Source organism: Cherax quadricarinatus, chromosome 3 (genome assembly GCF_038502225.1).
Source record: "Cherax quadricarinatus isolate ZL_2023a chromosome 3, ASM3850222v1, whole genome shotgun sequence".
Lineage (NCBI taxonomy): Eukaryota > Metazoa > Arthropoda > Malacostraca > Decapoda > Parastacidae > Cherax > Cherax quadricarinatus.
Window position 1 is genome coordinate 9934136 of NC_091294.1, and position 15000 is coordinate 9949135.

Genomic DNA, 15000 nt, shown 5'->3' on the forward strand with positions numbered 1-15000 from the left:
TCTGGTCATGTGTGTCCCACCGCCTATCGTTCAGTCTGTTAGAACATTCAGCCGCCACACTGTCTTCAGAGGGCTGTTAACAGCAGCATCTAGGGGCTGCATCATGCTGGTGGAACTGACAGACAACAACACTTTCCTCTCCTCGTTTTAATACTCGGAAGAAGACATACGAGGATACGATATCATCATTTAACAATTTGAGCTCGTCCCTGGGTACACTGCTCTTACTGTACTTAATCAAAACGTTTTTGAAATAGTCTATGAACAAATCATAATAAAGGCAGCTCTCCAAGTACCAAGTTCCTCGAATACCAAGTTCCAAGTTCCTCGAATACCAAGTTCCAAGTTCCTCGAATACCAAGTTCCTTGATGTAAAACTTGTCTCACAGCAGAAACAGCAGACACTAATGAAGCTGACAACTTTGTGGTCAGTGTGCTTATCACCTTCTCGGAACAGCATGAGTTATCAGTAACGTTTGTTTCATCATGCTACCTGTAGATGAATGGTTCAGAGAACCGACATGTTGATAAATTAGACACATGTGCAACTCTTGGGTATCTTTATTGAGGAAACGTTTCGCCACACAGTGGCTTCATCAGTCCATACGTAGGAGAAACTTGAAGAACAGGAGGAGAATGAGGTAATCAATCCCTCAATCTTGAGTCGATGTGTTCAGTCCATCAATCTTGAATAGAATACGGCATATCAGCGTAGAAGCAGCTTATAAACCGTATGACAGGAGAGGTGCAGCAGTCATAGGTCGTGTCACATTTGTTCAATGTGGAAGTAGGTCGTGCCCAAGAATTAGGCAAGCGAAGAATTCCTAAGTATTAAGATCCCAAGAAGTTGCAGTGTCTGACAGATTTGTAGATGAATGGTTCAGAGAACCGACATGTTGATAAATTAGACACATGTGCAACTCTTGGGTATCTTTATTGAGGAAACGTTTCGCCACACAGTGGCTTCATCAGTCCATACGTAGGAGAAACTTGAAGAACAGGAGGAAAATGAGGTAATCAGTCCCTCAACCTTAAGTCGATGTGTTCAGTCCATCAATCTTGAATAGAATACGGCATATCAGCGTAGAAGCAGCTTATAAACCGTATGGCAGGAGAGGTGCAGCAGTCATAGGTCGTGTCACATTTGTTCAATGTGGAAGTAGGTCGTGCCCAAGAATTAGGCAAGCGAAGAATTCCTAAGTATTAAGATCCCAAGAAGTTGCAGTGTCTGACAGGTTTGTAGATGAATGGTTCAGAGAACCGACATGTTGATAAATTAGACACATGTGCAACTCTTGGGTATCTTTATTGAGGAAACGTTTCACCACACAGTGGCTTCATCAGTCCATACGTAGGAGAAACTTGAAGAACAGGAGGAGAATGAGGTAATCAGTCCCTCAACCTTGCCTAATTCTTGGGCACGACCTATTTCCACATTGAACAAATGTGACACGACCTATGACTGCTGCACCTCTCCTGCCATACGGTTTATAAGCTGCTTCTACGCTGATATGCCGTATTCTATTCAAGATTGATGGACTGAACACATCGACTCAAGGTTGAGGGACTGATTACCTCATTCTCCTCCTGTTCTTCAAGTTTCTCTTAGGTATGGACTGATGAAGCCACTGTGTGGCGAAACGTTTCCTCAATAAAGATACCTAAGAGTTGCACATGTGTCTAATTTATCATCATGCTACCTGGCGTTCAGAACTTCAGTCAGTGGCTAAATGTAAGCGTTGACAGCAAGTATCCACCTCTGTTTTTTTCTGACACAGCAGCTCTCTTTCCTTAAATATGTTGGCACTGTCTCTTCTGTCAAAGGTTACAATGACGCTCCAGGAGAGCATTTATTCAGTGTTGCCAGGCAGATTTTCATTACAATTAGGAATGTGCCTCTGATGATTATTCTAAAAAGCTAGAATGAAGTTGTGCTGATCCGCTACACTAAAAGCTAGGCCAAAATCTCCCGAAGCTGTAATATTTTAGGCTATTGCGTCCTCCTCTATATAACACGAAGTTCTCTCCAAGAGCGCAGCCAGGTTCCTCAGTCCTTCCAGAATGGAAGTGCTTATGATTGATTTTGAGTTTCCATATTCAATATCATATATATATATATATATATATATATATATATATATATATATATATATATATATATATATATATATATATATATATATATATATATATATATATATATATATATATATATATATGCAAAACAACCACTCTGAAAAAATAGAGAAATTCCAAGCGCTTTCGTGACTACTCACATTATCAAGGAACTTGATAATGTGAGTAGTCACGAAAGCGCTTGGAATTTCTCTATTTTTTCAGAGTGGTTGTTTTGCATATTCCGAAATCACCTGTTTACTGTGATCGTATTGCATATATATATATATATATATATATATATATATATATATATATATATATATATATATATATATATATATAGCGACAATGCGAAAATGATATATCATCGAAAGTCAAGTCTGACCCGAACCTGTTGTATAGCCACATCAAGAGGAAAATAACAGTCAAAGGCCAGGAAATCAGGATGAGGAAGGATGGTGGGGGGTTCACAAGAAACGTCCAAGAAGCATATGAGGAGCTCAACATGAGATTTAAAGAAGTGTTTAGAGTGGAGTCAGGAAGGATTCCAGGAAGTCAGAATAGGGAAGTACACTAACAAAGGATATACCAACAAGTCCTTGATGAAATACGTACAACTGAAGAGGAGGAGGTGGAGAAGCTGCCATGTGAACTTGACACCTCAAAGGCGGTGGGACCGGACAATCATCTCTTCATGGGTCCTTGTATGGGGAATAGAGATTCTATGTGTGCCACTAACAAAAATCTTCAACACATCCACTGAAACTGGGCAAGTACCTGAGGTATGGAAGATGGCAAATATAGTCCCAATTTTTAAGAAAGAAGACAGACACAAAGCATTAAACTACAAACCTGTGTCACTGACGTGTATGGTATGCAAAGTCATAACAGGAAAGGCACTGCATTGGATCACAGAATATCTGATAGGGAGGCAACAACGAGTCATGGTACATGACGATGTGTCAGAGTGGGCGCCTGTGACAAGAGAGGTTCCACAGGGGCCAGTCCTAGAACCTGTGCTGTTTTTGGTATATGTGAATGACATGACGGAAAGGATATACTCAGAAGTGTCCAAATTTGCAGATGCTGTGAAGTTAATGTGGAGAATTAAATCGGATGAGAATCAGTCAGGACTGCAAAGAGACCTGGACAGGCTGCTAAACTGGTCTAGCAACTGGTTCCTTGAATTTAACCCGCCAAATGCAATGTCATGAAGATCGGGAAGGGAAAAGAAGACCGCAGACAGAGTATAATCTAGGTGGCCAATGACTGCAAACATCACTCAAGGAAAAAGATCTTGGGGTGAGTGTAATATAGAGGACATCTGAGGCACACATCAACCAGATAACTGCTGCAGCATATGGGCGCCTGGCAAACCTGAGAATAGCGTTCCAGTCCCTCAATAAGGAATCGTTCAAGACGCTGTACAACAGGTAGGTCAGGCCCATGTTGGAGAATGCAGCACCAGTTTGGAATTCACACCTGGTAAAACACGTGAAGAAATTTGAAAAAGTGCAAAGGTTTGCAACAAGACTAGTCCCGGAGCTAATGGGATTGTCCTACGAAGAAAGTTTAAGGGAAGTCTGCCTGACGACACTGGAGGACAGGAGGGTCAGGGGAGACATGATAACGACATATAAAATACTGCGAGGAACTGACAAGATGGACAAGGACAGGATGTTCCAGTGATGGGACACAGAAACAAGAGGTCGCAATTGGAAGCTGAAGATTCCGATGAGTCAAAGGGATGTTAGGAAGTATTTCTTCAGCCATAGAGTTGTCAGGAAGCGGAAAAGCCAAGGGGCCAGGAGCTATGAATCGACCCCTGCAATCACAAATAGGTGAGTACACACACACACACACACACACACACACACTCACATACAATTAGCAAGAACTCATTTAAAATTAAGTAAATTTTCTCTTATACGTTTAAAGATATATATTTTTCATTAATGTTAATGTAAAAATTTATAATTTTGCATGAAAGAATCTTAGAAAACTTACCTAACCTTATTATAACAAGAACAATTTATTTTAGACTAACCCAACTAAATATATTTTAGATTTGTTTACAATAATTTAATACTAAACAAACACAGTGAAATATATTTTTTTCGTTAGGTTCATATTTTGGCGAAATTATTGCATACACAAATTTTCACTTGTCCTGTATGGCAAGATGAGCGTTGCTATTTAAGCCAAGATCGCAAGTTCTGCCTATTCGGCACGACATATATATATATATATATATATATATATATATATATATATGTCGTGCCGAATAGGCAGAACTTGCGATCTTGGCTTAAATAGCAACGCTCATCTTGCCATATAGGACAAGTGAAAATTTGTGTATGCAATAATTTCGCCAAAATCGTCCTGAACCTAACGAAAAAAATATGTTTCACTGTGTTTGTTTAGTATTAAATTATTGTAAACAAATCTAAAATATATTTAGTTGGGTTAGGCTAAAATAAATTGCGCTTGTTATAATAAGGTTAGGTAAGTTTTCTAAGTTCCTTTTGGTGCAAAATTATAAATTTTTATATCAACATTAATGAAAAGAATATATCTTCAAACGTATAAGAGAAAATTTTAGAAAGGACTTAATTTTAAATGAGTTCTTGCTAATTGACCAGTTTTACATATTCGGCACGACATATATATATATATATATATATATATATATATGTATATGTATATATATATATATATATATATATATACATATACATATATATATATATATATATATATATACATATATATATATATATATATATATATATACATATATATATATATATATATATATATATATATATATATATATATATATATATATATATATATATACATATATATACGTAACCCCATTCGACGGTATTATTATTATTTACCAATCTCTTTACTGTTGCTTTGTACCAATTCGCTTCTTGCACAACTTTTAATTAAAAATACGCCTACGTTTTTCTTTGAAAATTCACGCTGGTGCAATTTGCAGTGAGTCCCCGTGGGTCACCTCGTCTAAATTGCTTCGCCAAACACAATTTTACTGACCACTGTCGCTGTGTTAGGCAGAGGTGAGACACAGATAAAACCAGAGTGACAGGGAGACATAGGGAGTGAGAAAATGTTCAATATTATGTCACTATACCATATTAGCAGAAGACTGTAACAATAGGAAGCCTATTGGCCTATGTGAAAAAGGTTTTTGTCTATATTCAGTAATTTAGTTTTTTAAGCTTCTCAAGCAATAGCTTCCAGTGGTGCTTCACGGTAGGTAACTTCGCTGAGTCTAGCTCTCCACTTATGATGTGATGAGCAAAATGCATCTGGGTATCTTTTTTGCTGGAAAGATTCGCCTACACAGTAGGCTTCTTCAGTCAAATGCAGAGGCAGTCTGATCGATACCATGCCTAACCCTTCTAGGGTAGGGTAGGTTCCTGAGCCCGAGCCGTTAGCTCATAAGACTGTCATTCCCATTAGCCCCCTTGGGGCGGGGATGGCAGACCAGAGAGGCCTAGCTTGTGGCTAGGCCTGGGGACAGTTGGTCCCAAAGATGAGGAGGTACTTGTGCCTCCTCCCATGGGAGACTTTGGTCTCAGACACTCCCTAAATATCATGTGGGAGTTCGATACGTGGATTAGGGAAGAAATACTCACGTAGGCTGTTATTTCGTATAATTGCTGTTATGTGGAGGGAGCCCTTGCCAGCCGTACCTATCTCCTTGGTTACACTCGTAATACTGACTAGCCGGCTGCAGTACCCTATGTGAGGGGGCCTTTGAACTGCTGAGGTCAGCACAATATGAATTCAGATAGTGACTCAGGCAGAGACGGTTGGTCGTTGAGTCAACGGACGGTTACTGGTAACTGGTTACTACTACTGAGACTGGTAACTGGTTACTACTACTGAGATAAAGAGGGAGCCAAGGCCGGGCCACCACTTGGAAAAGGCCCGGGCCGGGAGAATACCGGCTAATCTTTAATAATAATAATAATAATAATAATAATAAAAGGCAGTAGGTGTATTAGTGAAGTAAGGATAATGTAATAAGTCCATCAACCTTGGAGAATTAGTATTTGAGGTGTTCAGACACAGCCTGGAGAAGAGTTCAGCTCCATGAAGCTGAGTATACACTGAAAAAAAAAATATCTTAGTGCATATAAACTGAGTTTACTTTAATAAGTATTTTGTGGTTGAAAACATTCGTGATATTAGTGTACATATTAACTGCGGTCTTAATAGGAGCTCGACGCTCACTGAAACGTCAGCATTGGAAGCACAATGTCCTCAAGAGGCCCAGGAGATGTAGGTCAACACCCTTAAGAGACTAGTTTTCCCTTGAAGTTTTTGTCACTACGTTGTGCGAGACGTAAGCAATAATTGTTTTCATGGGGCAGTTAGTCTGGCTGCCATATCACAAGACTAGTGTATTGATCTTCATTAAACTCGCAACAGTTATCTCGTACACCAGAGCGTAGTATTTTTCCCTCACTGCAATTATTGTATTGTTTGACGTAAGTTTTTTTTCTGAATTTGCTGCAGGATATGAGATAAAAATTCGTACCTTCTAAAAGGCTATAAAAAACTACATAAAAATTATATGGTGTAGACTTAATGCAGTCTGAGTTTTTTTTTTAATTAAGAGCTTGATATTCTAATTCTCTGTTGTAAAATGATTATTAATAATATTAATTTTTTTTAAAGAGGTCTGGGTCAAATGGTCAAAAGCTGTAGTGGCGGGTCGTCGTACGACTAGAACCAGCGTCGGGAAACAATTGTCCTGTTTCTTGACAAATATTTCAACAATAATTCAAAATTCTTTTGTGATACAAGTTTGATAAATATGATACCCGACAATTATTTTTCATGTAAATTAAGATATTTTCACTTAGGAAGCCTAATACAAATCCACGCAGTGCTCAAGATTGGAAATTTTATACTATTTAAGACCATGCAATAGTTCAGAAAATAGTATTTAATTTAAAGATAAACTAAAAAAGAGAAGTTTCTCCTCAAGTAAAACCAAACTTTTGAGAGTGAGGGGACGCAGGGAGGGAAGAATGTGGGGGAGACGAAACACCTACAGTGGTAGACGCAGGTAGACACACTGGTCACCTGCAGACTTATAAGTATGTATGTTGTGCCGAATATATAAAACTTGCGATCTTGGCTTAAATAGCTACGCTTATCTTGCCATATAAGGCAAGTGAAAATTTGTGTATGCAATAATTTCGCAAAAATCACTCTGAACCTAACAAAAAAAATATATGTCATAGTGTTTGTTATTATTAAATTATTGTAAACTTATCTAAAATATGTTTTGTTCGATTAGGCTAAAATAAATTGCACTTGTTATAATAAGGTTAGGTAAGTTTTCTAAGATTCTTTTGGTACTAAATTACAATTTTTTACATTAACATTAATGAAAAAATATATCTTTAAACGTATAAGAGAAAATTTTTGAAAGAACTTAATTTTAAATGAGTTCTTGCTAATCGACCAGTTTTACCTATTAGGCACGACATTATATATATATATATAAATATATATATATATATATATATATATATATATATATATATATATATATATATATATATATATATGTCGTGCCGAATAGGCAGAACTTGCCATATATAGGACAAGCGAAAATTTGTGTATGAAATAATTTCGCCAAAATCATTCTGTGTTTGTTTAGTATTAAATTATTGTAAACAAATCTAAAATATATTTAGTTGGGTAAGGCTAAAATAAATTGTTCTTCTTATAATAAGGTTAGGTAAATTTTCTAAGATTCTTTTCGTGCAAAATTAAAAAAATTTACATTAATATTAATAAAAAAAAATATATCTTTAAACGTATAAGAGAAAATTTTAGAAAGGACTTAATTTTAAATGAGTTGTTGCTAATTGACCAGTTTTACATATTCGGCACGACATATGTAGTAGTAGGTTGGTAGACAGCAACCGCCCAGGAAGGTACTACCGTCCTGCCAAGTGAGTGTAAAACTGAAGCCTGTAATTGTTTTATACGATGGTAGGATTGCTGGTGTCTTTTTTTTTTTTTTTCTGTCTCATACACATGCAAGATTTCAGGTACGTCTTGCCATTTCTACTTACACTTAGATCACACTACACATACATGTACAAACATATATATACACACCCCTTTGGGTTTTCTTCTATTTTCTTTCTAGTTCTTGTTCTTGTTTATTTCTTCTTACCTCCATGGGGAAGTGGAACAGAATTCTTCCTCCGTAAGCCATGCGTGTTGTAAGAGGCGACTAAAATGCCGGGAGCAAGGGGCTAGTAACCTCTTCTCCTGTATATATTACTAAATGTAAAAGGAGAAACTTTCGTTTTTCCTTATATATAAATATATATATATATATATATATATGTCGTGCCGAATATGCAAAACTGGTCAATTAGCAAGAACTCATGTAAAATTAAGTCCTTTCTAAAATTTTCTCTTATACGTTTAAAGATATATTTTTTTCATTAATGTTAATGTAAAAATTTTTAAATTTGCACCAGAAGAATCTTAGAAAACTTACCTAACCTTATTATAACAAGAACAATTTATTTTAGCCTTATCATACTAAGTATATTTTAAATACGTTTACAGTAATTTAATACTAAACAAACACAATTAAATTATTTTTTTTCGTTAGGTTTAGAATGATTTTTGCGAAATTATTGCATACACAAATTTTCACTTGTCCTATATAGCAAGATGAGCGTTGCTATTTAAGCCAAGATCGCAAGTTCTGCCTATTCGGCACGACATATATATATGTATATATATATATATATATATATATATATATATATATATATATATATATATATATATATATATATATATATATATATATATATATACCAAAAGAACCTTATAAAACTTATATATTCCGCCCATAGTTTTTCGAAGTAATGTTCTTGTTTTATACATTATTCATGTGGAAAAGTTCGTATGCTCTTGATAAGTGATAAATAGTGCAACAGGTGATAGAAAGTAATTTCAAAAAGTTAATACGAGCATGAATATTGGTAAGAATATTATAAATGAACCTTTTTAAAATTCAGTTTATGAACCACTTGATAATTAATGATGTCCAGTTTTTTCAGCGTGTTAAGCAGGTTTTACACTGTAGTTCATTTTTTTTCAGCACAAACACAAGAATATTGGAAAAATTGTAATCTGTTCAGTAGGGAAGAGAGTGTTCAGTAATGTACTGACCAGTGCTGAATTATCTATGCTGACAGCTGACATCCATCTTTTGTTATGAGTGCTATCATCGCTTCAGCTTGGAGACTTGAGACATGCACCGTAAAAGTTTCTTGTCAGTGTTACTGAAAGAGGCCGAATCTAATTCTCATGTTGTAACCATCTTCACGTTAAATAGGACATTCGAGACTTCAGTGTTTTCTCCTTTTGTGGAAAAGGATGTATGTTTATAGTTAAGGACATTTATTAAAGGAAACATTTCTCCTTTTGTGGAAAAGGACATTTGTTTACAGTTCAGGACATTTTTTAAAGGAAACATTTCGCCATGAGTGTCTTCATTAGTCATAATGAAGCCACTTGTGGCAAAACGTTTCCTTAATAAATGTCCTGAACTATACACAAGTATCGGTATCACTATACCATTTGCAACCATTTTCTCCTTCTATTTACAAAGGCAACACACTAGTTATGGGACATTGCAATCTTCACTGATCTAGCTTAAACCAGAGATCAGAGATACTTGTCCACGATACTTGTCAAAGACGGACGGAAACATTGTTTGAGATTCACTTCAGATTTATGGATTAGTTGAATGTTGTTTCAGACAGAGTTTTGTGATTTACATTCCGTGTACTCATCAGAGAAGGTTTAAACTAGCCTAATTAGGTTAAGAACGTTCATAAACATAAAATGTACACTGAGTTCGTTCTTATTGGAAATCAGTGTCAATGTGTGGAGCATAAACAATATTTTAAGAAATTGACAGATATCTTTAAAAATTGGATGCTACTTGGAATTTATTAGCAATTCAGGAACTGGGTTTGAAGACATACCAAATGGGAATATTCGTGTCAATATTCATTTGAATACACGCTGATTTTCACGCATATATTCAGACTTGAAAAATTCGTCCAAAAATATGCTTCATATGCTCAGCTCTGAGATGGATAAGAAATTGAAGGCTTTCATCATCTCACACACTTTCCCTCTCTATTTTTCCCTCACTCCCTCTCTGTATTATTATTTCCCTCCCTCCTTCCAGCTATTTCTCATTTCCTCTCACTGCCCGGACCATCTCTCACTCATCACTCACTAACACACTCTCCAGCCCTGTCACTCACCAACATTCTCCCTCCCTCTCTCATTTATTACAACTCACCACCACCACCCCTCTCCCACAGAGCGATGGTTGTGGAGAACCGAGATGTGTGGTACATGGATGATGGAGAACTGTCCAAGGAGCTGTGTGAGGAAGTGCAGGAGAATGACGATATGCAGCCAGAGGTCATCTACGACTGTTGTGCCTGTAACGAGGCTAAATACGAGGTGAGTGTTGTGTTGTGTTGTGCCTGTGATGAGGCTAAGTACGAGGTGAGTGTTGTGTTGTGTTGTGCCTGTGACGAGGCTAAGTACGAGGTGAGTGTTGTGTTGTGCCTATGATCTACCTCTAGTTCACCTGTAGACAATTCTTGGGGTCCCTGGACAAGGCCTGGTTCCAGACCAAGGACTTTAGTTAGGTAAAAGGAAACATGTGCAATTAATAAGACATTTAATTGTGCCATTTTTTTGCTCTCTAAGAGCTTGGTCATGCTGTTACAAGTAATATAAGGGCGTATATATAGGTATTACAATGAGATGTTAAAGCATAATACGATCGTTGTACGTAGTAGTAGTCGTGGTGGTACTAGTAGAACTAGTAACAGTAGTACTCGTAGTTGTATTAGTTATGTGAAGGCGGGATTTATTTGAGAATTCTTGTTAATGCTTCACAAATGACGAAGCTGCCTTTACTCTGTTTAATTGTGTTAGAAACGGCGATTAATGATGATTCAGGGTATTTAAGCACGCGGAAATGGGTTCTTTAATCTCAAGGCGGCGTCAGTGAATTTCATCAGGTACGCAGGCGTTGTTATAGTTTTCGTTCCTACATGTATTATTGTTATTGTTATTATAATCAAGTTTTCGTTCCTACATGCATTATTGTTATTGCTATTATAATAAAAAAAAAGAAGCGCTAAACCTATAAGGACATGCATTATTGTGTTCATTGAGACCTATTTCGAGGGTTTCTTGCTGTGTCGCAGACATTGATAATGTCAAAGCCTCCACAGAGGCTAACTTGTTCTTCAATTTCGTCCTAGTCAGGTCTTTTATAGACGTGGTAGTTGCAATGACGACTCTAGTGTTACCTTGCATGATACTTTGGACACGTTCAATACAACCTGGCTGATGGGTAGGATTTTAACTTTGTTAGGAACGGTGTTAGTGCGTAGAGAACTGATGATCGGATGAAAAGGGAAGAAAAATGTAACTCTGAGAAGGTTTGGTGTAAGTATGTACGCTATTTGTCAAGAAACTTTGGGCTGCAAATTCGGTATGCTTTTAGGGAAAAAAAAAAAACGATGAAGATACCTTTTTTGGTCTTTAGCATCTTGACTGGAATAGATGTGTGTGAGATCGTTTTTGTTTCAAGGATTCCTGTAAACTTGAAATCTCTGAGTTATGTACTTTGTGAATGAGGACGTCTAGACTAGGTATCTCGTCTTCGCGGAAGGCTCAACACAGTTGAACCGACTATCCAATTTACACTTGAAGAAGAGTCCAGTGACAAGTTATCTTTTCTAGACGTCATCAGATAACACTCGAGGATGATATTACTTGGCTGGTCAGGAAATTACATTCATCCGGACGCGCGCGCGCGCGCGTGTGTGTGTGTGTGTGTGGATGTGTGTGTGGGTGTATGTGTGTGTGTGTATGTATGTGTGTGTGTGTGTATGTATGTGTGTGTGTGTATGTGTGTGTGTGTGTGTGTATGTGTGTGTGTGTGTGTGTGTGTGTGTGTGTGTGTGTGTGTACTCACCTAGTTGTACTCACCTAGTTGAGGTTGCCGATTCCAAGCTCCTGGCCCCGCCTCTTCACTGGTCGCTACTAGGTCACTCTCCCTGAACCATGAGCTTTATCGTACCTCTTCTTAAAGCTATGTATGGATCCTGCCTCCACTACATCGCTTCCCAAACTATTCCACTTCCTGACTACTCTGTGGCTGAAGAAATACTTCCTAACATCCCTTTGATTCATCTGTGTCTTCAGCTTCCAACTGTGTCCCCGTGTTGCTGTGTCCAGTCTCTGGAACATCCTGTCTTTGTCCACCTTGTCAATTCCTCTCAGTATTTTGTAAGTCGTTATCATGTCCCCCCTATCTCTCCTGTCCTCCAGTGTCGTCAGGTTGATTTCCCTTAACCTCTCCTCATAGGACATACCGCTTAACTCTGGGACCAGTCTTGTTGCAAACCTTTGCACTTTCTCTAGTTTCTTTACATGCTTGGCTAGGTGTGGGTTCCAAACTGGTGCCGCATACTCCAATATGGGCCTAACGTACACGGTGTACAGGGTCCTGAACGATTCCTTATTAAGATGTCGGAATGCTGTTCTGAGGTTTGCCAGGTGCCCATATGCTGCAGCAGTTATTTGGTTGATGTGCGCTTCAGGAGATGTGCCTGGTGTTATACTCACCCCAAGATCTTTTACCTTGAGTGATGTTTGTAGTCTCTGGCCCCCTAGACTGTACTCCGTCTGCGGTCTTCTTTGCCCTTCCCCAATCCTCATGACTTTGCACTTGGTGGGATTGAACTCCAGGAGCCAGTTGCTAGACTAGGTCTGCAGCCTATCCAGATCCCTTTGTAGTTCTGCCTGGTCTTCGATCGAATGAACTCTTCTCATCAACTTCACGTCATCTGCAAACAGGGACACCTCGGAGTTTATTCCTTCCGTCATGTCGTTCACAAATACCAGAAACAGCACTGGTCCTAGGACTGACCCCTGTGGGACCCCGCTGGTCACAGGTGCCCACTCTGACACCTCGCCACGTACCATTACTCGCTGCTGTCTTCCTGACAAGTATTCCCTGATCCATTGCAGTGCCTTCCCTGTTATCCCTGCTTGGTCCTCCAGTTTTTGCACTAATCTCTTGTGTGGTACTGTGTCAAACGCCTTCTTGCAGTCCAAGAAAATGCAATCCACCCACCCCTCTCTCTCTTGTCTTACTGCTGTCACCATGTCATAGAACTCCAGTAGGTTTGTGACACAGGATTTCCCGTCTCTGAAACCATGTTGTCTGCTGGTGATGAGATCATTCCTTTCTAGATGTTCCACCATTCTTCTCCTGACAATCTTTTCCATGATTTTGCATGCTATACATGTCAATGACACTGGTCTGTAGTTTAGTGCTTCACGTCTGTCTCCTTTTTTAAAGATTGGGACCACATTTGCTGTCTTCCATGCCTCAGGCAATCTCCCTGTTTCGATAGATGTATTGAATATTGTTGTTAGGGGTACACATAGCGCCTCTGCTCCCTCTCTCAGGACCCATGGAGAGATGTTATCTGGCCCCATTGCCTTTGAGGTATCTAGCTCACTCAGAAGCCTCTTCACTTCTTCCTCGGTTGTGTGTACTGTGTCCAGCACATGGTGGTGTACCCCACCTCTCTGTCTTTCTGGAGCCCCTTCTGTCTCCTCTGTGAACACTTCTTTGAATCTCTTGTTGAGTTCCTCACATACTTCACAGTCATTTCTTGTTGTCTCTCCTCCTTCCTTCCTTAGCCTGATTACCTGGTCCTTGATGGTTGTTTTCTTCCTGATGTGGCTGTATAACAGCTTTGGGTCAGATTTGGCTTTTGCTGCTATGTCGTTTTCATATTGACGCTGGGCCTCCCTTCTTATCTGTGCATATTCGTTTCTGGCTCTACGACTGCTCTCCTTATTCTCCTGGGTCCTTTGCCTTCTATATTTCTTCCATTCCCTAGCACACTTGGTTTTTGCCTCCTTGCATCTTTGGGTGAACCATGGGCTCATCCTGGCTTTTTCATTATTCCTGTTACCCTTGGGTATAAACCTCTCCTCAGCCTCCTTGCACATTGTTGCTACATATTCCATCATCTCATTAACTGGCTTCCCTGCCAGTTCTCTGTCCCACTGAACCTCATTCAGGAAGTTCCTCATTCCTGTGTAGTCCCCTTTCCTGTAGTTTGGTTTCATTTGTCCTGGCCTTCCTGCTTCCCCCTCCACTTGTAGCTCTACTGTGTATTCGAAGCTCAAAACCACATGATCGCTGGCCCCAAGGGGTCTTTCATATGTGATGTCCTCAATATCTGCACTACTCTAGGTGAATACTAAGTCCAGTCTTGCTGGTTCATCCTCTCCTCTCTCTCTTGTAGTGTCCCTTACGTGTTGGTACATGAAGTTTTCCAATACCACCTCCATCATCTTAGCCCTCCATGTATCTTGGCCCCCATGTGGCTCCAAGTTCTCCCAGTCGATCTCCTTGTGGTTAAAGTCACCCATGATCAGTAGCTTTGCCCTGCATGCATGAGCTCTTCTGGCCACTGCAGCCAGTGTGTCAACCATCGCTCTATTGCTCTCGTCATACTCTTGCCTTGGCCTCCTGCTGTTCTGTGGTGGGTTATACATCACTGCAATTATCACCTTGGGACCACCAGAGTGAAGCGTTCCCGCTATGTAATCACTTTCTTCTCCGCTGTCTCCTCTCTCCAGCTCATCAAAATTCCATCGGTGTTTGATCAGCAATGCCACTCCTCCACCCCCTCTGTTCCTTCTGTCTTTTCTCAGGATCTGGTATCCCGC

General features: G+C 39.0%; 1 protein-coding gene across 2 annotated transcripts in view; it reads left to right on the forward strand.

The window, feature by feature from the left end:
* The first annotated feature begins 10536 nt into the window (after nt 1-10536).
* The window catches only part of LOC128705555 (spondin-1-like), a 277648-nt gene continuing 273184 nt past the window's right edge, over nt 10537-15000 (forward strand). For both annotated transcript variants that reach the window (XM_070090127.1, XM_070090121.1), the window contains exon 1: nt 10537-10686. In XM_070090127.1, coding sequence (XP_069946228.1) covers nt 10546-10686 — 141 coding nt within the window. In that variant the 5' untranslated portion in view covers nt 10537-10545. The remainder of the gene's footprint in view (nt 10687-15000) is intronic.